The following is a 22,045-nucleotide window of genomic DNA, read 5'->3' on the forward strand; positions in this document are numbered from 1 at the left end:
ATAACAATAATAATATTTTACAATGTATTCTATATATTATAAAAAATAAAATAAAAAAGAGGGGGCACCCGGATTTGAACCGGGGACCTCTTGATCTGCAGTCAAATGCTCTACCACTGAGCTATACCCCCGATTGTTGAAAGCGTAATATTATTACCTATATAAATTTGTATCACTGGAGTTTTCAGTGAACTAATTGTTAAAAATTGAATAATTAGTTAATATGTATAGAATATAAATGAAGATTTATATTGAAATAATGTATTTTTCATTACATTAAAGCACATTATAGTCTTGTTTTCTGCACATGTAAGCGGAAGTTGCGTAATTTGTCACGTGTGTTATTTCAGACGCGGCCCGGAAGTCTACGGTGTGACTCGGTGTATCGCACAGTGAAGCAGCACATTACACGAAATGGTAAGTAAACTTTTCGCTTACTTTATTTATTTTTATACAGAAATATCCTATAATACTGCTTTTAAATTAATGTTATGAACAGACCCTTTTCCCCCGATGATGGGAAATGTAGGGTTTGTTTTGAAAATAACGATTTGCTTAGTTCTGATTAGTCACTGCTGTGTGTGCATTCATTTTCGCAGCAAACTACAATATTGAGGCCTTGTGTTCATCTTGTGTGCTGACAATGTAGCACGTCTGACTTCATAGCCCGTTATTAGTGTGATCAACCCTGTATTTGAGCTCCAGAGACACTCCATTGCTTCGTGGCGGAGCAGGGAAAGAAAAGCGTGATCAGTTTGTCAGCGGATACAAATGAAACCGAAAGTCAGCGGTTGTCTTCGAAGCTGAGAGACGTCGTTCATTTGCAGTTAAACTAAGCGTGACAATCAAGGTGTGCAACACATCCATGATCACATCCTGCTTCACATGTGTTACAGAATACCAGAGGCCTGCGCTCCCAGCTGAAGGACAGCGTCCCTGTCACAGGGCTTTGTCCCCAAGCAGGGGCTTACGGGGTACCGGACACACTGCGCAAGGGGTGAGCGGTCTGCACTGTCTTTAATGAATGCCTGTTATCCTGAGTTATGAACCAAGCTTGATTATTCCACTATTATTACTTGTTGTTTTATTGAAGCTAAATTACTGCATGTACGTGTTTTAAATGACATTCAATAGCAGCAATCTGCCTGCCAGCTACAAGTCCATATCGTACAGTGCACATATAATGGCATAATGCTGGTTTCCATGTAAGCGTGACACACTAATGATGTTAAACAGGTGTTTCTATACATTGAATTGTATAAAGCATAATAGGAAGGCTTGAGAGCTAATATATGCACAGTGAGTGCTCCGAAACCCCATATTGAGCAGTTTCACCCCTTCCTGTCTCTGGGCTCAGCTTCAGCAGTGTGAAGAATGAGCTTCTGCCCAGTCATCCCCTGGAGCTCTCTGAGAAGAATGTAAGTGTCCCACTGCTTTCATTTCAGGGTTTATTTAATTTATTTATGCCCTTATCCAGGGCCACTTACAGGTTACAAGAGCAATACAGAAGTGCAATACTACAGTACAAATTATAAATCAAGCACAATACAATTTATTTACACCTCTCTTCTGACTTTGTTCTTTATTTTTATTCATCCCATTTGAGTTTTCAAGTTTGAGTTTCTTTTGTTTAAACGCAATAGCTTTCAGTGTCATAATCCATCTCACTACCACTCACTACAGACGCATGTCAAGTGAAGCCTTCTCTGTATAGTAAATTGATATTCAAGACCTGTGTAAACTGGTACCTTCAATTTACACTTAAAATGTTACTATGAGTCTACTAATGAGTTACTATATTTTTTAAGCCGATGCCCTTATCCAGGGTGACTTAGCATTATGAAAGAGCACACAACATACAAAATACAATTTTGTAATCTACACTCCTTAAGTAATTTAACTCTTACAGTTGAGAGTGATTGCTACTTCTAGCATATGTTATTGCTCACCATGTTATCACATTAATTCAGTTAAGATTGAGGTTTATGTATTTATTTATTATCCCCAAATGAAACATTTTGCAGTAAATTACACCATCCGAAAATCACAGTCTAATGTCCTTAATGCTCATTCTCGGTTTTTAACAGTTTCAGCTCAACCAAGATAAGATGAACTTTACGACACTCAGAAATATTCAGGGGCTTCATGCACCTTTGAAACTTCAGATGGAGTACAGGGCAGCACGACAGGTATGTCCTCAGCCAGGTATCATAGTCAGCAAGATGCATTTGGGTACTTGTATATGGAAATCTGTGTTATTTCATTGATATTAAATTTGCTTTTAAACATTCGTTTTCCAAGTTAAGCAATGTGCATCATAAGACTTCCTTTGTGTGTCTGTGTGTATATCATTTTATTTTGTAAAACTGTATATATGCCATATTGAAGCTACAAGTTGTATCTGCTTCTTAACACAATATTTGTACTCTGCATGTAATGTATTTACAGATACAGCGCCTGCCATTCCTTCAGAGCTCAAATATCGCACTAGATACTCTCAGAGGCAATGATGAGGCAATTGGATTTGAAGACTTCTTGAATGGTAAGCATGGATCACAATGCAGTTAAAAGAATTCAGTACTCGGTAGTAATTGTTCCTTTTTTAATTGCATCAACACACTGCTAACGATGGACTGTTTAAATTATATCTGACGAAACACAAATTAATTTGTTTGCTGTCTTTGGATTATAGTAATTATTTTGCTTAGGTCTCTCAAACTTGAACCCCAAAATATCTGTACTTACAAAAGTACAGTAAAGGATAATTGCATTTATTACACCTGTAGATGTGATCAGAACAAGAATGTTATCAATCTTGGCAAATTCAATACAACTTTTTTTAAATTAGTCACACTAAGAAAATTAAATGCCATTAAATACATATAAATAAAGCCATATTCTCTTTGGAGGGGAATCATAGTTTGTTTTTAACTACAGTGAGTAATATAAACAAAAAAGCATGTATGGATTAATTAGATCTTAACATTACATATAATGACATTTATTATTTAAAGTTATAGTAAGTAATGGGTAATTATTGCTAAACTAATACTAGTATTTCTTTAGCACACACTCAGGACTAAGCTGTTATGTCTGCAGTTATGAGCTCAATATACTAGGATGTACTGATAGAATTAATGCACTTCTGTTACACTTTAATTAGTTTCTTGTGTAAATTGTAAGTAGCCTGGATAAGTGTGTCTGCTAAGAAATAAATGTTGTTTATTTGCAGATCCAGCACAGAGCGAAGTCATGGGTGAGCCTCATATCATGGCAGAATATAAACTGGGTGTGCTGTAAAAACGACATGTGTGTAACATTTCTGATTTGTACAACATGACATATGTGCTTTCCCCTCTATACAACCTAAGCATACAGGATTATTTTGTATGATTAGAATAGAATTAAACGTAATGTATTTCTAATAAAACTTTAAATCCCACTCTTGTTCTCCTGAATTTACATTTATGTGCTGTTTTTGTATATATATATATATATATATTTTTTTTTTTTTTTTTTTTTTTTTTTCTCATTTTTTAAATTTAAACTTAAAAATCACACCATTCAGACAAAGGGAAATCAAGAAAGCTTTAGACATTTATTCTTGCAATATACTTGTTTTTTTTATAACAGGTTATGTAACAGGTAAATGCAAATAGAAGCTGAGCTCATGTATAGGTTCAGGAATTTGCAATTGTCTGGTATGTTATTTTGTTTTAAATGCATTCTTAACACGTAACTAAGATACAAGAAATCTCAGCATTTGTCAATGTGAGTGTTAATCACTATAGTTAGAACATTATAGAAGCCTTTCTAGTAAAACAATGTTCACAAAATGATTACACTGCACTAATAATGGGAAAAAAAAAAAAAGTAAAATAAAGTGCAAAATGAAACTGTGGATCACTATCTACCTAAATGACCCAGTGTTGCATTATTCTTTTACTTTTTTTTAGCCCAGCTAAAAAATCAAGAAATTGCAAAACTAAGCATAATAAAAATCTGTATAAAACAAACTTGCAATGTGCCGTAAATAGACAGTTCAGGACTTGTATGTTCCTGGTCCACAGCACATCTTGATATGTGATGGAATCGGTTACATAAAATCAATTAAAAAATATATATATATACTTTTTTTTATATATATATATCTACTTTGTTCTTCCTTTGTGCCATATCAGTGACACTGCCTCCACATGATAAAGGAAACCAGTATGTACAGCAGCATCTGAGCAAAAAAAGTAATTAGGGAAAAGGTTTCTTAAGTGGGAATCTTATATAAACACTTTCACTTGAAGAATTTTGCAAAGACACCCTGCAAAAGGTTTCCCATAACAGCACAGCCTCTAGTCCAAGCACTCTTCCTGGAACAGATCTGCGTCATTCAGGTAATCTTCAAACATCTCGTATTTCTGGAAGAGGAGAACATGCGTTGTTAGGCTTTCTTTTGGGGTTTGTGTTGTGCTTCTGTATACTGTTTAAATCTATACAGCGGAGCACCTCTCTGATCCAACCCCGCTCCTCCAGCTCGGCGAAGGTCCTGCTGACCGTGTCCTTGACCGTCTCCTCCGGCGGCGCAGCGCAGCTCTTTAGCTCGGAGCAGCACATCTTGAACAGGTGGTATTTGAAGTGCCGCAGCCTGTGGTACACCTGGGTCCGCTGGGCGCACACGTTCCCCACACGCAGGCACTGCAAGCGGGAGCACATCCTTCAGAAACGCACTGGGGCCTCCCGCCACGGGCGATCCAGGAACATTTTCACTGACTCACCTGTCTGTCGTCCGGCATGAAGGTGTCGCTCTGCAGCGTGCGGCTGTCGTACAGCTGTCCCGACAGGCACACGCTGAATCGGCTGTGGCGATGCAGTTCGCAGGCCTCGCAGGTCCACGCGTGAACCCCCGTCATCAGGACCTTCGCCACAGGATAGCACTCCACTCGCTCCTGCAAGGACAGCCAGCAGTAAGTCAGACACCGGAATAACAAAACGACTTCCTGCTCCTACCACAGGAACCCCAGGCACAAGGTTCTTATGTGAGTTACACTCATTCACCTTGTAGCGTTCCCGCCAGCGGCTGCGCTGCTTCAGATTCTCCAGACGGGGAAGAATGAACCTCTGATCAAAGTAGTACAGGGAGTTCTTCATTTCCTGGGCGTACTTCTTTGTTCGGCTTCCATCTTTGAAATGATAGAGATTTCATTAAGAAGCAGAAAAACACAAATCCAAATTCACACCTGTACCAAACTGGAAGGCTGAAGTTACGTGGACAGAAAGTGGTAAACGGCTTCATCAACAACGAGGCAACAAGTTTTGATCTTACAGTCCGGCAACTGTCCACCTCAGAGGTGATGCCACAAGCTGTGTTCTTTTCATCAGTGAAATCAGGATCCACTGCTGTGTGTGCTTCTGCAGTTTAAAAGCCTTACCGTGGAGTGACTTCAGAAAGGTCTCATCCAGAGCGTTTATCAGGAGCGCCTTGACAACCACCTGGAAGTGGGTGAAGTGGCAGCCTGAAGAGACTGAACACAGACACCACAGTTAGTGTGAAGTGACCGCACTCGGGTAAAACACACACACGTGTTCAGCTCAGTCCAGATAAGGTGTGAAATACTGCTGTCTGGGTTTCATCAGCCCTCGTCTCATTAACTGTTGGCTGGAGTTTTCTGAAGCTATTGTGATTTCTATAACTCCACGATAAGACAAATCCAGCACTTGAGTTTTGAACGTTTATATATATTTGACGGGACAAGGACGGTTCAAACTCACACAAAGGAAGGTGGTGAGACAGGAATGATTTTTTCGGAGGCTCAGAGTCCTGCTCTGGCTGGCTGGGGCCACTGGTCTCTTCCTCTTGCTCCTCATCATCGACAATGAAATCTTTCAGGCTGTCATCATCCCCTTCACTGCTGCTGCCACCCACTGGGGCCAGAGAGACAACCTCCTCTTCCTCCTCCTCCTCACTGGAGTCCTAGCAACCAGGGACCAGAAATATACAGACATTCAAACCCAGTGGATCACAGATGTTCCTCCTCTGTATCATTTAGTTCTACAACTTATTGCACCCTTAAAATTAAATACAAAAAGCTGTTTCATCATATTCTTTAACAGGGGTGTCAGATTCAGCATCATGTTCAGATCCTTCACAATTTATACAATGTGAGGTCCCTACGGTCCCCCCAATCTTTATTAAGATAAAAGACTGAAGCTACAACCAGACCCAAGTCACCTCCAGGGTCACGTTCGTGTTGCTGGATCTCCGGCGCCTCCTCTGCTTCAAGAGCTCCTCAAGCTTAGTCTGCCTCAGTTTTCTCTTCGCACTGGAGACTCTTTCCATGTCCTCCTTTCTCTCAACACTTTGAGTAGAACTGGCTGTGGGTGAGTCGGGGCCACTCTCGAAGTCCGACTCCCCATTAAAGCGGCAGAAGCGTCTTTTTGGGGCCACTTTCCTGATCGGTTTGCTACACACATCGCTGTCCGATTCGCTGGAGCTGTCCATCAGCACGCTGGTCGAGGTCCTTTTCCGGTGCGGTCTGACCACCACGCCTTCCTCATCGCCGTCCTCCTTCCCATCGCTGCACTGGGCGGGCGGCCGGTCCTCCTTGCCGCTCCTCGCAGAGTCCTCGATGTCCCCATCGCTGTGGTCTCCCTGGGACTCGCTGTCGGAGTTTGTGCAGCAGCTCCTAGGGTCGGACTCATCGCCGCTGTCACTGTCCTGCAGGTGAGACAGGAATCCGAGTCTTGTTCGTCTCCGGTCCACACGGGAAACCTTCTTGGACTCTACAGATAATCGTGTCCTGCGTCTGGTTCCGTAGGTGTTAGTGCTGCTTCCACTCGCCATCGTGTAAATCGTCTACCAAGGAAACGTAAGTTATTTAAACAGTTAAACATGTTTAGTTTGGTCTTCCATGGTAAAACCACAGTAAAGTGTAGGAAATCATAGTCAAGCAGGTACAGTAACCATAAAGCAATTAAAATTTGTACTGCAATTGATTAAATCCATTAATTTCAAAATGTCAATTCCAATTCTGATTCCTATTCTTACTCCACATCCAACATCCATCTGAATTCACTCCATCTCTGGTAGCTGAACAGATCCATTCCACAAAACAACCCATTTCTCACTGAAGAAATAAAATCAACATCTAAAAGGTTCAGAAAAATGGCCAAATATTTTAGGAGCCACCACAACCTGGGAAAGAAACCTGGGTAAGTATTTTATTAAAACAAATAACTACATTAGCACGGCCACAGTGCATCAGCACCCTGACTATCTCAATCAGATGTATGCTGAAGGGGTTTATAACAAAGGCTAGGGGGTGATGCTCTCAAAGTAAGGACAGTTTACAGGGACACAAAAAACAGTGACAACAGGAGCGCTTCATATGTTCCTGAACTCGGGGATTTCCACACCAATAGCTACACTGGGATGCTGTGCAGCACCTCTTCTGTGAAAGCTAACTTACTGGCTGACAGTCAATGGTAGCAGTACATTACACGACAGTAGTTTTTTTATTTAACCTTTTCCGTACATACATAACACATCATCAGCTTGGCACACAGGACAGCTGTGCAAGGAGCCCTCTACTCCAGGAGATGCTGCAAATCAGTGTGTAAGAGCTTAAGACATTGCTTTGCCACTATGGACATCTCATACTGTACAGATTTATCAAAGGCCACCAAACAGAGAAAGACGCTCTACTGTGATTCACTGTCCAAATAGACTTAAATTAATACGAAGCAATTACGTCCATGTGTGTAAGTAAATAAAACAAACGCATTGGGGAATATTACTGCAGCATCTCAAGTTTCAACGTGTTTGGGAAATAATCTCAATCATGTGAAGCCAGAGGCATGTTTTACTGTTCCTTGAGATAGTGGTGCGGTTGTGTTTAAAACGCGACATACAGATACACTAATACATACATTGCAGCTTCATCTGAAGCACTTCTCAGTTTTGTTGGTAGCCTGTGCTTACCGGAAATCCACAGAAAGCAGCTGAAACCCAATTACCGAAGGAACCCCGATATCTGTAATATGTCAAAAAATATAAAAGCTCTATTTTTTTGTTTTCGCCAGGGCGGGAATAATAATTATTATTATTTGCATGCTTACTTCCTTGTACACCTACCGGAAATACGTCACTCACAATGCTGGTCCATGAAAGCGCCACAGCGCCACCACGTGGGGCCTGGCAGTACTGTTTCAATGCTGCAGTACAGCGGACATATTTTCAAATGAAAACAGTAGCTGGTTTAACTTCAAAATCAAAAGTATTTATTTATTATTCATACACAAGTTCAGAAGAAATATGCAGCTTTATACAGACGAATCATTACACAGAACACCAAGTTCAGAAGACAATGCATTTGGATATGGTTTATAGATTGGCATAAATGATGTATATGAAAAGATTTGCATACACCTATAAAGATATTACAGTGGATTCACACGTACTTTAAAGAAAATTAACACAAACATGTCATATTTAGAGAGAGACTGGGATGTAGAAAGAGTGAATCTGTAGTTTATTTTAAATCAAAATGTGTGTGTTTCTTTTAAGACCAGATAAGCATTTTGCCATCTGAACCTCCTGAGAGTAAATATTCCCCTTTGTGGTCAAAAATTACGCTCTGGACGGCGTCTTCATGCCCCACTAAGCTGGACACCTCTGAGGAGGCGAGATCCAGGAGCTTCACAGATCCGTCATTGCTGGCGATGGCCACGGTTCTGCCTGAGGGGCTGAAGGTGGCCTGGTTGGCAGGGTGGGGGCCAGTGTCCACACTAAGCATCACCGCCACCTTCCTGACATCCCACAGCTTCACCCCCCCGTAGGAATCGCAGGACACAATTGTGTCCCCCAGCAAATTGAACGCAGCGTGGTTACAGGAATGCAGGTGGCCGTAAAACGTCTGGCCACATAGGCCAGTCCTGGCGTCCCAAAGGGAGAGTGTCTTGTCGGCAGAGCTGGTGAGAAGGGTGTTGGAAAAGGGCAGGAAGGTGATGCTGTTCACAGAGTCCACGTGGCCATGCAAGGTGAAGCGGCACCTCTGGCTGTTCAGGTCCCAGACCTTGCTGGTGTTGTCCATGGAGCAGGATGCCACAAAGTCCCCGCAGGAGTGGAAGGAGCAGCCCCAGACGGCGTGGGTGTGGCCCTCCAGGGTCAGCATGCACTCTGCCTTGGAGAAGTCCCACACCCTCACCGTGGTGTCTCCACTGCTGGTGGCCAGCTTGCTGCCGTCAGGGTGGAAGCAACAGCCCGATAGCCAGTCAGAGTGGCCCTCACCGGTCATTATGATCTCCCCATTAGGGAAGCCCCACATCTTCCAAAATCGGTCGTCGCTGGCCGTCACTATGATCTGCTTGCGTGGGTGCATGGCCAGGCTGCTCACAGGCAGGTCGCTGGCTTTCAAGGAATTGGTCAGTCTGAATCCGGATGCTTTGGAGACGTGGGCAGACTGCCCTTTGGCATGGGAGAGGTAGGGGTTAACCCTGGTATCGACAGGGAACTCAGAGTCCCTAGGGTGTTTGCTGGCTGTGTGCTTGGTAGGATCTTTAGCAGGATCATATGGTGCCACGCCTTCCACATGCTGCCTGGGCTCTCTGTCTGGGCTGCACTTGGGTCTCCTGTGGGGAACACTGCCCTCCCTTGCAGGCCACTGTGACGACGGAGCCCCCTGAGGTGGCACCTCCCTCCCGGACTGCAGGTTGCGCAGGGTGGCCTCCAGCCCAGTGATCTGGCTCACTGCTCTGTCCCGCTCCAAGCTCACGAGCATTTTCTGCTTGAGGGCGGCCTGGCACTTGTCGTTCAGCTGCCGCACCGTGGGCTCGTAGGAGGCGTAGTGCTTCTTCAGCCTCCTGATGTCCTCGATCAGCCTGTTCTTCTCCTGCACCACTCGCTTGTGCTGCATGCGGTGGAAGTCGCGCTCCTTCTGCAGCTTCACCAGGGTCTCGGCGGCTCTGAAGGCCGCCTGCCTGTAATTGTCGCGCTCTCTCTGCACACTCCTGATCTCGTTGTCCAGGAGCTGGTTGTGGGTGTACACGTCGGGCACAAAGCCCACATCTGCGGCGTTCAGCAGGCCTCGCTGCTCCATTTCAAACCACTCCGTCTGGAAGCAGTCCATGGTTTTCCCCATGCCCATCTTGATTAAGAAGTTGCGGATAAAGTCGTCCACCACTTCTGGTTTGTGGGAAAGGAGCTGTCTGGCCGATGTGGGCCCCTGAGCCACGGTGAGCATGTCCCCTGTCTGCTCACACATCGCCTTCACAGCAGCTTCTAAATTCTCCTCCCCCTCTGTCAGGCTCCATTGGTCATCTGCAGGGACCTCCTCGTACTGATAGTCGTCTTCAGACTCTTCAGCTATTGAAACCTTGTCAAGATAGTAAGGTCCCTGTCGCGTTTGCTCCGCCGGTGCAGCCATTGCGCCCCAGTGCCGCCTCTGCGTGCAGTGTACTGTTGGCATGGAAACAGCCTGACCGCGGGAGAGCGACTGCTAATCTCGCCAGAAGTACGGTGTACGCATGCGCAATAAAATGTAAATGAAAAATATATAAAGGTCTATACATAATGATGTTATTTTACGATTTTAATGAATTTGTGTTAGATGTGGTTTCTGGTTCTTTCTCAATACAACTAAAAAAAAAAAAAAAGTAAAAAATAGAAAGTGATCTTGTCAATAAAGCTGCATCGCTTTGAATTGTTGTTAGGCTTCCTTCCATCATGGCGGACTATCGAGAGGCGCCCTTGGCATCTCGTCCAAAAACCTTGGACCCGGCCGAGTATTTCGCCCTATCGCCGGCCCAGCGGAGGGCTGAGGCGGAGCGGGCTGCGTTGCGAGCCCAGCTGAAGAGGCAGTTCCAGCTGCAGCTCAACGACCCTCGCCGGGCGGCGCTCATTGTAGGTCGGGGGCAGGAGGACCGCAGTGCTGGGTGGTGGTGTCATTTCATTTCAACACAACACAATGCATCGCACCCCGTGATCTTACAGTGAGACAACTGGACACGTTTGTTACAGGGACGTGTCGCTGCTATAGTGTCGCGACTCTGGTTTGTGATGTCTAAGCAGGTTTTGATTTGAATGCACAAAGTGTTGGATGCGAGACGACGTGACCTTGCTGCTTTGCTCTTATGTTAGCAGTAGTATATGATTACATCCAGTTAGTCGCTCAGTGTGTTCACATTTACTGACATGAATATGTTTACAGTACAGCAATAAAATAGACCATGTCACTAAATTACACTGGTGCTCTGCGGAAATGTGTTGTCTGTACTATGTATAAAAATATATCAATTGTGACAGGCGTAAGGACTACTATTTCCAACACGTGTGTTTTATGTATCAAAGTGCTGGGCTATTTATTTTGAAATAACTCGTTTAATGACTTACATAGATGTCACTACAATCGTGTCTACTAATGATGGAGTATTTGAGTAAATGCTAAAAATGCATTTTAAGTGATTGAGCCTGTCCTCAAAGGTGAACTCAAGGCATTTGTTATTTGGCTAAAATAACTCCTAATGCATCTACTTACATGCTGGGGTGACTTGACAGTGTTTTTTGTGTCCTTTTTTTTTATCAGAGAGGGTTGGGTGGGGGTGACAGTGGAAGACTTGGGTGATCAAGTTTGTGTGTTGTTTCTCCAGGAAGACCCAGCTCTAACTCGCTGGACCTACGCCCGCACGCTCAACGTGTACCCCAACTTCAGACCTACTCCCAAGACCTCCCTGCTGGGCCTGGTGTGTGGCGTGGCACCCCTTTTGTTTTGGTACTTTGTCTTCAAGACAGACAGGGTGAGTTCATTAAGTGCTTTATGGTATGCTATGCTATGGTATTGCCAAGACTGACTTGTTGTGCCTCTTTCATTCATCTTCTTCCAAGTACTATTGGTGTGTTAATTGCCGGAAGACATTTAATTTGGCTTTTGAAGCTTGGCTTGGTATATTTCAAGCAATTCTGCATAATGTACATTGATTTCCAGCAATGTACACAGCCAAGTCCATTTTTTTTTTTAGGAAAAATATTACAGGCCTCTGGAAAATGTAACCACAAAGGATTGAAAATAATGCAAAAAGGGACAGATTTGTAATTTAACAGTATTACTTGAGTTAGTCAACAATTTGGCATTGCAACTTGGTTAACATAAATACATAAAGTGAATAATGAAGGGATTCTCTGGAGGCATTAACCATGTGCTGTTATATTGGGCAATTAAAAAAATCTTAAAATGCATACTTATGGTAGCCGAGTTCTACTGTTCTGTTGTGGACTGTTGATCAGTTATTTTCCCCTCTTTTGTAGGATAACAAGGAGAATCTGATAAAGGAAGGAAAAGTAGATCGCCGATTCAAGCTTTCCTATTGATTTGATGGAGATGCTGCAGGATAGCCAGAGCACTTTTAAAACAATATTTGTGTAATGCAATGCTTGACAAACCTATACATATTTCAGTGTAAAATAAATAAAAGTATTATGGAAAGTAGTTTTGAGTAGCTTTATTTGCAAGAAACACAAGGAAGTCTGTCCATATGTATTTAAACATTGGTGGGAATGCTGGACATTTTACTGCTAATATAGAAAGAAACTTGCAAGCCAATCTCAATATTTTCAGATTATGTTTGGAAACTTCATTTAAACTCAACTTTTAAAAATGAGGAATGTTTTATAACCAAATCATCATTGAATTTGGCCACCAAGGAAGAGATTAATTAAAAACTAGTTAAAGGCAAAGATCAGATTATTTAACTTTTCTTGCTAATTTATAATTTATAATTCTAGTTTATTAAGCTATAAAGGGAGGGCATTCATCCAATGTATTTAATTAGGCCAATGGGGATGCTTCTTTTGCATTTAGGTGGTGCTTGTAGATACAATTAACCTTCATTTTCTAGCAAACACAGTAACCAGGTCCGCTGATCAGCTGAAGAATAGTGTTAGAAATGGCTCCACGTTCTTCCTTTATCTCCTATAACAACAAAAGTGGAAGATATTTATCTGTTTGCCTTTAAACTGAAACATTATGAGAAGCAGAATAGACTACAAACAGCATTTTAAGCACAAAGTAATTCAAGTACCACAACAACAGTTACTAAAATGTGTACAAATAAAGTATTTGATTTAAGCAAAGCGTAATCCTGAACAAAACCAAGGTGGCTTTCTCAGTCTCGACACGTGTTTGGCATTTCATCGCTTATCTGCTACCCAACACCGACGGAAAACTGTAAGAGCATGGGATTTATCTCCCCATGTTCAGTGGTACCTTAGCATTAATGTCATAATGTAACAATAGCTGTGAAGTAGTGGGTTTTCCCATTCTATTTCAACATGAACAATCGAAATAAGGTCTGAAAACTGAATCAGTTTTACTTAAAGAAAGGCTTCATTGTATAATATTGGGCGTCAGCTGCTTTTTGTCCCGAGTAGTACTCAGGAATTCGCTTTTCATTTCTACTGCAAATGAAGGGGCTAAAAAAACAGGAGTCCCTGCTACGTGCATAATGAGTGTTCCACACCAGTGACGTGTGGTGGAAACGGTGGCTTTAGCCCAGTTTTACCTGCTGTTTTCTTTATTTGCTGCTCGGTTTCCAGTTGGGATTGAAGTGGCTTTTCAGAGGTTCCCAGCACTTGTAATAGTTCTTATCCAGACGATTACAGGTGTCCAGACCCCACTTAGTGACTGCCATGCTGAAGGATGACTCGAACATAAAGGCCTGGGCAGCACAAGAAAAAAAAGTCATAGAAGTGAAATTGCCTAGAGAAAGGAAGGTGTAGATCTAGATTGACTGTAAATTGTCACATGACTAAAATGTTAAAATCTGAATAGGACATTCAGAAATAGTCCACAACATGTTTAACACTATACAGCTTTTTACATCATTACAAAAGGTTTCCCCATTTGACTTCTGTTAAGAGCTTTGGCAGTCACCAATCGAACACTTGTTCAGAAACGCCAAAGAGAAAGATTTTTCATATTAAACTATTCACCCCCAAGCCCCCTGGATAGAGTTAAATAATAATAAACAGCATTAGAAATGAATAATGGCAATTGATTAATATTTGCTGTGCACCATGTGCCGTGCTGAGCTTATGGACACAAATGCAGTGCAGTGAGAAGAGCGCTTACCATGGTGCCCTCTGCCACGCGCTCTGGCTTCAGGTCGGCCCCGCTGGCTTTCTCAAAGCACTCGCTGTCGGGGCCGTGCGGGGTCATTATGCTGTGAAGACTGGCCCCTCCTGGCTGGAAACCTTCCTCCTTGGCCTCGTAGTAACCTTTGATCAAGCCCATGAACTCACTCATGCAGTTCCCTAACGCACAGAAGGCACTGTAAAAACTTTGGACATTGAGGAACACTTTTCACTGAACCCACAAGAATGTGCCTCTGTTAGTTAGTGAGGGGGATAATTTCGATTTCATTACTTGTCATGGGAGCCCAATTATAGGAAAACCATGAACCATGATATTAAATTCATATGAAGCTTTATTTATTTATATTCACTGCATGACCAACAAATCTGGAGTCACGTGAAGGTCCCATGATGTGGCATTTAAGCAGGCTGACTCAATGGGGTGAGTTTCATCATTCTCAAAAGTTACTGGCTTCAGCCTCTGTGCTCAAGGTTCATCCTCTTCCAACCACGTATCCTGTCCACTGAACCCACCAATCCCAGAGCACCATCCCCGCCCCACCCCTCCCTGGCCTCCTGCCCAGCCTTACTGTGGTAGTACGGGGGCCTGAACGTGTGGTCAGCAACCCCCCACCGTGGGGGAAAGATGACAAAGTCTGCAATAGCCACACCGGGGCGAGTGGACTTGGCTGTCAGCACCGTGAAGATGGAGGGATCCTGAGAAAAGGCACAAAGCAGACTTGGATACCTAAAACTGCACTTGATTGAAAATTGATACTTTAATTACAGACCTCCCACAAAAACCCATACAGGTTTAAATCAACAGCTTATTGATTCATAGGTCTTTTTTATAATCTTATACAATAGCTTATTTTGTCTGTCACAGTGTCTCGCTGCAGAGCCTTCTGAAGACAGCACACCAGTGTAGGCAGTTCTGAATTATTCATAGGAGGTCGAGTGCTTTATCTGAGGGGTTGTCCAATCATTTCCATAAGAGAAACCTGATGTTCTGACTAGGTTACACAATGTTTGCACAGTGCCGTGTGTACATGCCTGATGTGAGGTTTCAGGTGCGGACTAGAGCAGTGTGGGGGAATGACCCAGCTTGGAGTAAATCATAAGCCATGTCTTTTCTTTCTATACATAGATTTCACAGTAACAGATGCTCCCTAGTGTTGTTTTCTGCAGTCATCTACTAACTTGGTGTATATTTTCAGCTCTAAATACTTACAGCGTGGTCAAAGGCAACACAATTGATCACCATGAACTTCTCCAGGTTGTATTTGTATGGGACGTAGTTTCCATGCCAGGCCACGACATTAAATGGTGAAAAATCCTATAGTTAAATAAGGTGTTAATAAACACATTTAAATTATTGATCAAATAATGGGTTTGTTACTGATGTAATTACCTCCTGTAGGTTAACGTTAGATTTCTTCTCTGTACAAGTTCTCTTTCTCCACTACAACCATAAACATTATACTAAAAATCCTCAATCCTCGTGAAGAGAACCAGGTTAGAATGACTAATATTCTTCTCTGTCTTGATAGTTACAGCAGCAGCAATTTTATATAGCACTCCTCTGACAATGTCAGCACAAAGTGGCGTTCAATAACAGCTGCGAGATCAATTTTTATTCATTACCTGCAAGAGCCTCCAGCCTTGCACCCACACATACACAAGCAGTGTATGTCTACACCAGGGGCACCCAACTGGTCTTCAAGTGCAATCCTACAGGGATTACTGTTCACTGCAAACCACTGACTCCTCAAGACTCGCTAAACAACAAAGCATCGTATTGGCTCAGTGATGCTAATAATAATTTCAGCAATTCTGGGCTCAGTGAAAGACCAGAAGGAGCACAAGACTTTGCTGTGTTCTTCCCGGGTGTAACACGAGCACCACTTGCTCAGACTAATAGGACAGTTGTGTTGTTTCTCTGGGTCCTACGAGAGGCTGCCAGAGGTTTGCGATCTCAGTGCAGCACTGGAGCGAGCAAGGGGGAAGCAGGAGGCTGAGGCAGAATCGAAAACATTGCTTGTTTTACATGGATAATTGTCCATAACACGTTAGGCTGCTGTTCATACCTGTTCAGCTGCAAATAGCCTGCCCTGGTACTTATTTATGACCGAGTACCCACTGGGCACCTTGCGATCCTCATACCAGGCAACAGGCACCAGGAAATCACGAGGATTGGCCAAGCCATTGGCACCTGGAGGAAAAGCCGTATAAGGCATAGAGAGACACACTTGGATGCGAGTAGTTTGTCTGGTTTGGCAGTGCTGATTTTAGGCTTCCTGTAAACTGCAGCATTAAACAGACAGTAGGTGGACATTCAGTTTTCACACAAACTTTTTGTTTTTAAAATGTGATATGTGCAGCTCAGCCCTCTGCTGTTCTGGCTATTTTATTAGCAGTGAGATGACATTAGGAAAAAACAGTAGGAGAAAGGATGATATATAATATTGCATGAGTAGGTTTTCTATAATTGTTATCATGTCATTTTCAATATAATATATCCGTTTACATACCTATAGGTCCAAGATCCGGCAGCTCAAAGTGAGAGCCGTACACCTCCAGGATGTAGCCTCTCGCCTCCCCAAACACGTCCACACTGAAACGCATCCCTTGCTACAAAACCCACAGATAAAGGCTGTGAGACGATGTGCGAGTGAGAATTTCACATTCGGTGTCGAGAGATTTCCCCGATATTACAGCATTATGCAATTGTTGTTACTGGAGCTACTAACAAAATAATTGCATTTCGATTCTCCCATGGTAAACAGGATTGTGCATTGGTGCATAGAATCTATTGAAGTATTAGATATTTCATATTAGTTTGGGGGTTTGGATCACCGCCACAGTAAAACAAAAAATAATCCCTTACCTGAATAACACAGATCTCATTGGGCTCTACCATCATTTTCCCAAATTCAGTTGTAATCAGGAGTTTTCCTTGCTGGGGAACTGGACAAGATATGTTTTTTACAGCTCATATTTCTTCAATTTTGAATGTAATCAAGAGTACAAAATCAAGTAATTATCTTAATGTAGTTCTAAACCCATAGCAGGTTCTAGGTTTATCCCCTTAAACAAATCTATTTATAATCTTGTGTCATTACAGTACAGTTATTATGCACTTATATGCTCCAAATAATAAAGCTTTGTACTCTGTCCTGTCCAGAGACGTATTAAATACAACTTACCAATTAGAAAATCCCCATCCGAGTTGTTGAAACACCTGAAAAAGTATAAAAATCAGAAGTGATGCATTGGAAAGACAAATTGGTGGGCTCTGGAAATATCTTGCATATCTGAGAATCAGCCAGCTTGAATGAGCATATTTTGACCATTTATGTATGAACATAATGATATAGTGATTTCACCATACATACTCCATGCTGCTTTCAGGCTGGAATCCAAAGCAGACAACACACACACCTGTCGAGCATAGAGATGTTGCAGGTGTAGATGTGAACGGCAATCCCATTGCGAGTTCTGGTGTCCCCCGCCCCACACACTGTGTGCAGACCCTGAGAGAAGGAGTGAGACACAGAAAAGACAAAGAAAAACAGAGATGCAATGGAAACATTTGTATTTTTGTAAGGAGGCACTTTACATGTTATAAATGTCAAACACAGGAACAGCTTGTCTCAGATTTTCATACAGAGATGAAATGATTTAATTTGACTTTTTTTTTTAATAATCACAGAAAATCCTTGAACACTTACAACCCATCAAGGTAAATCTGACCTGTCTCTTCAGTAAGATGGGATGCAAATGACCGAATCTGATTTCTCTCAGACACATTATCATTCGGCAAGAAGCCTTTCCAAAGGTACTTAAGGGTTCAAGTGTTCTACAGTATCAGTTGCAGTTGTACAGTGACAAAAATACTAAAATAATAATAATAATATTATTATTATTATTAATAAGCATAGAAACCTACTGTCACAAAATCCATCTTCTTCTCGGATACCTTGGGAACAGTGAATGGCAACCACCGGAGCTGAGGAAAAAAAAAAAAAAAAAAAGTTATTTCAAGACATCAGCCATTTCTTAAGTTTACAGACTGAAGTTCAGTGTGGTTGTGGCCATACCTGGTTGGGATCGGGATCGACTTCATCCCAGTTTTGTGTCAGGTGTCCCTGCTCCAGAGGTGCAAAGGGCTTGTGACGCACGGAGGGTAGTATCCGGTAAAGCCAGCTAAAACACAAACACACAGAAAGTGCTGTGGCTGCAACCCTGCCTTCACTCAATCCGATTTACACCGTTTTCATGCAGCCTATCCTGGCCTCTCTCCGAGCTTTGAAGTGTGGCCGAGTACCATCAGTTTGTACATATGCACGTATACATATCATTTCAGACTCAATGATAAAATGATAATACAGAATTTTACATCTGCTATACGGTTTAGTAACTGGATAAGAACAATAGTACATGGACATTTTCTTGCGGTGTTGATAATTTTAATGTGGCACACTGGCATGAATACATTTTCTTAACTAGAACATACATTTAAACAAGAGTAATCAAAAATGCTAGAGTTAACTGCCAACGGTAAATGTTTTTTTCTTTTTAAAATATAATTCAAGCCCCTGGGAATCAGGCAATGTGTAGTCCATATCATCTAAAAAGCAACTCAATAAATTCTGCCACCCTTAAATGGCAAATTTATCCTACTGCTGCTTTCCCCATGGGGAGTTAATTGCCTTCTTAAACAAAAGAGTTTGAAGCACAGCAGGTGTGCTAGTGTGCAGATCATTGATACTGAGCCAATGTTTTGAAAAAAAAAAAAAAAAAAGATCATAGAAACAATGCTTTTAAAGCAATAAACACAGCAACACAATCTATTCAACTTCATTTTGATCATGCTCTGTTCGAGACTTGTTTCGACATGTTTTAATTGCAGCCTCTCATGGTTACCTTCTCTTATTGGTCGGTCGTGGGCAGGTGAAGGCGGAGCCAGAGAGCTGCTCTGCGTACAGACCATAGGGGCACACCTGCGGATTGTTCTAGAAGAACAACAGGCCAAGAAACTTTGCATCTTATTTTAGAGGTCTTCTTTAAACACTTCAGTCTAGCACATGGGCAGAAAACAGCATGATAGCATCAGAAGTCATCGGCAAGTCAGTTGCTCATTAAAAAACTGAAGATTGTTTTTTATTTTTTTTTAAATTAAAAACCTGTGGCCCTTGAGGACCCAAACTGTGACTTCCTGAATAAAAAACAACATTACCATCAGTTTAATCACATCACCTCCACATGGGAAACAGAAGTGTAGTGTGGGTTTTCAGTATTTGGCTGTCTGTATTACCTGTGCATCCGGTAACGCCCCAGGGCAACGTGGATCTTCTGTGGCAAATTCATTGCCAAAGCCAGACAAATACTGAAGGAAGCAAACAAAAGCAGTCATTTCTGTGACATTTCCTCACAAGGGACGAGTTGGTACAGCAATTGATCTAAATCAAAGATCACACTTGACATTGTGCTGAATATGTTGTAGACATTTGGAGACAGTCACCGGCCATGATGTAATTTTATTTTGTATTTTTTCTCTAGCTCCTCAACAGTTCTTCTCTTCGTGAAACCTTTTACTGGTTTGTTAGTTTCACCAACTGGACAAGCAAGGTAGGCTCCAATGGTGTGTAAGATTTGTTAGTTTAAATCACTGCTTAAGGGAAACTGAAACAATTCCCCATGCAGGAATGCAGAGAGAGATTCATGCTGAAGATCTTTCACAGAGGGGTGATCTTTGTGCACTTTGTTCACATCAAGAACAACCGAGAAACATCCGAGAACAACTAGCAATTGACTCTCACCCGTGCAGACATTGCAAGAACCTGCAGTGCTGGGGCCACTGGCCAAAGCAAACGAATATTGCTGAATCATTGTTTGCCTGCAGAAATTTCCAGACCATCTGGATCTAATTCCAGGGCTGAACGCTCCATCTTAATTCCTGTGCATGTGGTGAGAGAACACACTGTGCTGCTGTACCGTAGCACTGAAGCTAGTTTATATTCTGACATTTTTAAACACTTTTAAACACTTCATATGTATTTATTAAAAACGAGCGGGAAGGCAATGTTTGCATTCAAAAGGACATGCATTTCATAAAATATATGACATAACCTAGACTGGGGCCCTTCTCCCGCCGAGAGGTGGCAGCATGACCATTCCTGATAGACTGCAGTGCACAGCAATACTGGAGAAAAGGCAAACCTATCAAAGAGATAGCAGTCGTGCTAACTTTAGTCATTAGTGAGCACTACTGATCTTACAGACTGACTGTGGCTTCTTAATATGAACTCGGTTATTGTATCTCGTTAATCACCCCGCATATAATATTCATGACATTGCTGTACTAAAACATGTAAACTGTTGGGTTATTTCCAGAACATGGTTACAAATGAGAGACGGCCATTCTGCTTATTTGCCTAAATATTGAAATCACATTTCTGCATTTCTAAATGTATTTCGTATTGTGAAATGTTTCAATCTAAACAGTTTTTTTCTCAGTAGGCTATATGGTTGATGCATTTTACTCATGATCATTCCTTTGAATACTGCATCCGGAGGTAACACGAGTAATTTGCCAAGTTCATTTCGTTCAAGAAGTTGGTTTTTTGGCGTTTTCAGGTGCACAGTGAAGTCGCTGTTAGTGAGCAGGCCAGGCTCAGCGCAGTCTAGCCGGAATGCGCAGCTGCGCAGATGTTGCTGCTGCTGCTCTGATTGGAGCGCTCGGGCGGCGGAGCACAGGAACTGTGAAACACCCACCGCAATCGTTACTTTCTTTGAAAGTACAAGAACAAATCCGTCTTTTTTGTTTTCCACTTCTAAAAAGTGTGCCGTGTATACATTTTCAGCATGTATTAGACACGTGTGCCCATGTGTTTATATAAACCAATATACATAAATCACACACACAGAAACACAGTCGACAAAATGACATTATTAAAGTACATGACATTTACATATATTGGAGTGTTTTGTCTACAATGACGCACTGACTGTAACGCATCCAAATGCCAAATTTTAAAGAAATGTTGAAAACTACCTTAAGTTCGGCCATGTCTTCTGTGAAACAGCTAGCAGATGAGCAGATCAATAGTGCGCGCTGTTTGCTCAGTTTGAACGGGTTCTCAATGTGGGTGTAATTAAGCCCAGGACCAGCTGTGACGTAACCACGCCAGCAATGGAGAGACCTGGACGAGCACGACAGCGCTGGCGACGCACGGAGTAGGAACACGTGTGATACATTGTTGTTTTGTGTTTTATGTTACAGAAGATGGGTGAAGTAAATAAAATACTTGTGTATTTGAAAAACCGCTGCAATTCCCTATTTGTGCGGGAAAGATCAAAGTATCAAGTCTATTGAACTCTGGAGTTATTTGCTCAATTACAGGAACATGGTATTTAGAAACAGGTATAATGTGGCTGACATTTCCTAATACATCTGTGGTTGGAAGACAGACTACACTTCACTGCCCAATGTACCTGGCAAATAATAATAATACTAATAACGGTAGACATGTCTGGATAACGTAATTGTCTCCTGTAATACGCAATGTTGTCTTCTTATGATATTAAGAAACGCACTCTTGTTAAATTTGATACATTTTATGTAATATATATGAAATGTCTGATGATAGTTTATGGGATCTACAGGCCATAGCAAACTAAGTATATGCTAATGTCAAGTACACACTCCGTTAGCAAAGCACCTGTATCACATAACAAAGGTAATATCACAAAGCAAAATATACCCATGCTATGGGCGGGACATCACCTGCAGTAGTAACTGATTGGCTGGAGTCTGACGGAGCAGCCGGAGAAGCGTTGCAATATCTCCCTCTGGTTGCACGGGAGAGCTGTCAGTCACTCACAATGGGCGGGACCTCCAGCTGTAATCAGGCTCTGCCCTGCAAG

The 22,045-nt window shown here is 42.2% G+C and overlaps 5 protein-coding genes and 1 non-coding gene across 7 annotated transcripts; 2 read left to right on the top strand and 4 right to left on the bottom strand.

Moving 5' to 3' along the window:
- Positions 1 to 59: 59 nt before the first annotated feature.
- Positions 60 to 131, bottom strand: trnac-gca (transfer RNA cysteine (anticodon GCA)). Its single transcript has one exon. It is a non-coding gene; the product is annotated as a tRNA-Cys (tRNA).
- Positions 132 to 310: 179 nt separating this feature from the next.
- Positions 311 to 3,442, top strand: pomp (proteasome maturation protein). The gene is made up of 6 exons (XM_066699202.1): positions 311 to 417; positions 897 to 997; positions 1,358 to 1,418; positions 2,088 to 2,189; positions 2,449 to 2,542; positions 3,233 to 3,442. Exons 1-6 carry the CDS (start codon positions 415 to 417, stop codon positions 3,298 to 3,300), a joined length of 429 nt encoding a protein of 142 aa, XP_066555299.1. The 5' UTR covers positions 311 to 414; the 3' UTR covers positions 3,301 to 3,442.
- Positions 3,443 to 3,574: 132 nt separating this feature from the next.
- Positions 3,575 to 8,126, bottom strand: ccdc82 (coiled-coil domain containing 82). Of its 2 annotated transcripts, none has more exons than XM_066699200.1 (8): positions 7,973 to 8,126; positions 6,224 to 6,847; positions 5,764 to 5,965; positions 5,424 to 5,516; positions 5,050 to 5,174; positions 4,770 to 4,940; positions 4,501 to 4,689; positions 3,575 to 4,412 (listed from the first exon to the last, which is right to left on the bottom strand). In XM_066699200.1, exons 2-8 carry the CDS (start codon positions 6,833 to 6,835, stop codon positions 4,347 to 4,349), a joined length of 1,458 nt encoding a protein of 485 aa, XP_066555297.1. In that variant the 5' UTR covers positions 6,836 to 6,847; positions 7,973 to 8,126; the 3' UTR covers positions 3,575 to 4,346. The 2 variants fall into 2 exon arrangements, with proteins under 2 accessions (XP_066555297.1, XP_066555298.1); XM_066699201.1 differs by having other exon boundaries at positions 7,921 to 8,126.
- Positions 8,127 to 8,248: 122 nt separating this feature from the next.
- spag16 (sperm associated antigen 16) lies at positions 8,249 to 10,635 on the bottom strand. The gene has a single exon (XM_066699203.1). It carries the CDS (start codon positions 10,455 to 10,457, stop codon positions 8,553 to 8,555), a length of 1,905 nt encoding a protein of 634 aa, XP_066555300.1. The 5' UTR covers positions 10,458 to 10,635; the 3' UTR covers positions 8,249 to 8,552.
- Positions 10,636 to 10,678: 43 nt separating this feature from the next.
- Positions 10,679 to 12,473, top strand: ndufb4 (NADH:ubiquinone oxidoreductase subunit B4). The gene is made up of 3 exons (XM_066699205.1): positions 10,679 to 10,891; positions 11,638 to 11,784; positions 12,293 to 12,473. The coding sequence occupies exons 1-3, from the start codon at positions 10,715 to 10,717 to the stop codon at positions 12,353 to 12,355; spliced, it is 387 nt and encodes a 128-aa protein (XP_066555302.1). The 5' UTR covers positions 10,679 to 10,714; the 3' UTR covers positions 12,356 to 12,473.
- hgd (homogentisate 1,2-dioxygenase) lies at positions 12,472 to 21,281 on the bottom strand. Its single transcript, XM_066699204.1, has 15 exons — positions 21,174 to 21,281; positions 19,434 to 19,505; positions 19,043 to 19,131; positions 18,217 to 18,322; positions 18,066 to 18,125; positions 17,558 to 17,649; positions 17,323 to 17,357; positions 17,004 to 17,083; positions 16,648 to 16,747; positions 16,204 to 16,328; positions 15,348 to 15,452; positions 14,707 to 14,833; positions 14,115 to 14,296; positions 13,546 to 13,701; positions 12,472 to 12,956 (listed from the first exon to the last, which is right to left on the bottom strand). Exons 1-14 carry the CDS (start codon positions 21,186 to 21,188, stop codon positions 13,558 to 13,560), a joined length of 1,332 nt encoding a protein of 443 aa, XP_066555301.1. The 5' UTR covers positions 21,189 to 21,281; the 3' UTR covers positions 12,472 to 12,956; positions 13,546 to 13,557.
- Between the last annotated feature and the right edge of the window lie 764 nt (positions 21,282 to 22,045).

The sequence above is a fragment of the Amia ocellicauda genome, chromosome 3 (genome assembly GCF_036373705.1).
Source record: "Amia ocellicauda isolate fAmiCal2 chromosome 3, fAmiCal2.hap1, whole genome shotgun sequence".
NCBI lineage: Eukaryota > Metazoa > Chordata > Actinopteri > Amiiformes > Amiidae > Amia > Amia ocellicauda.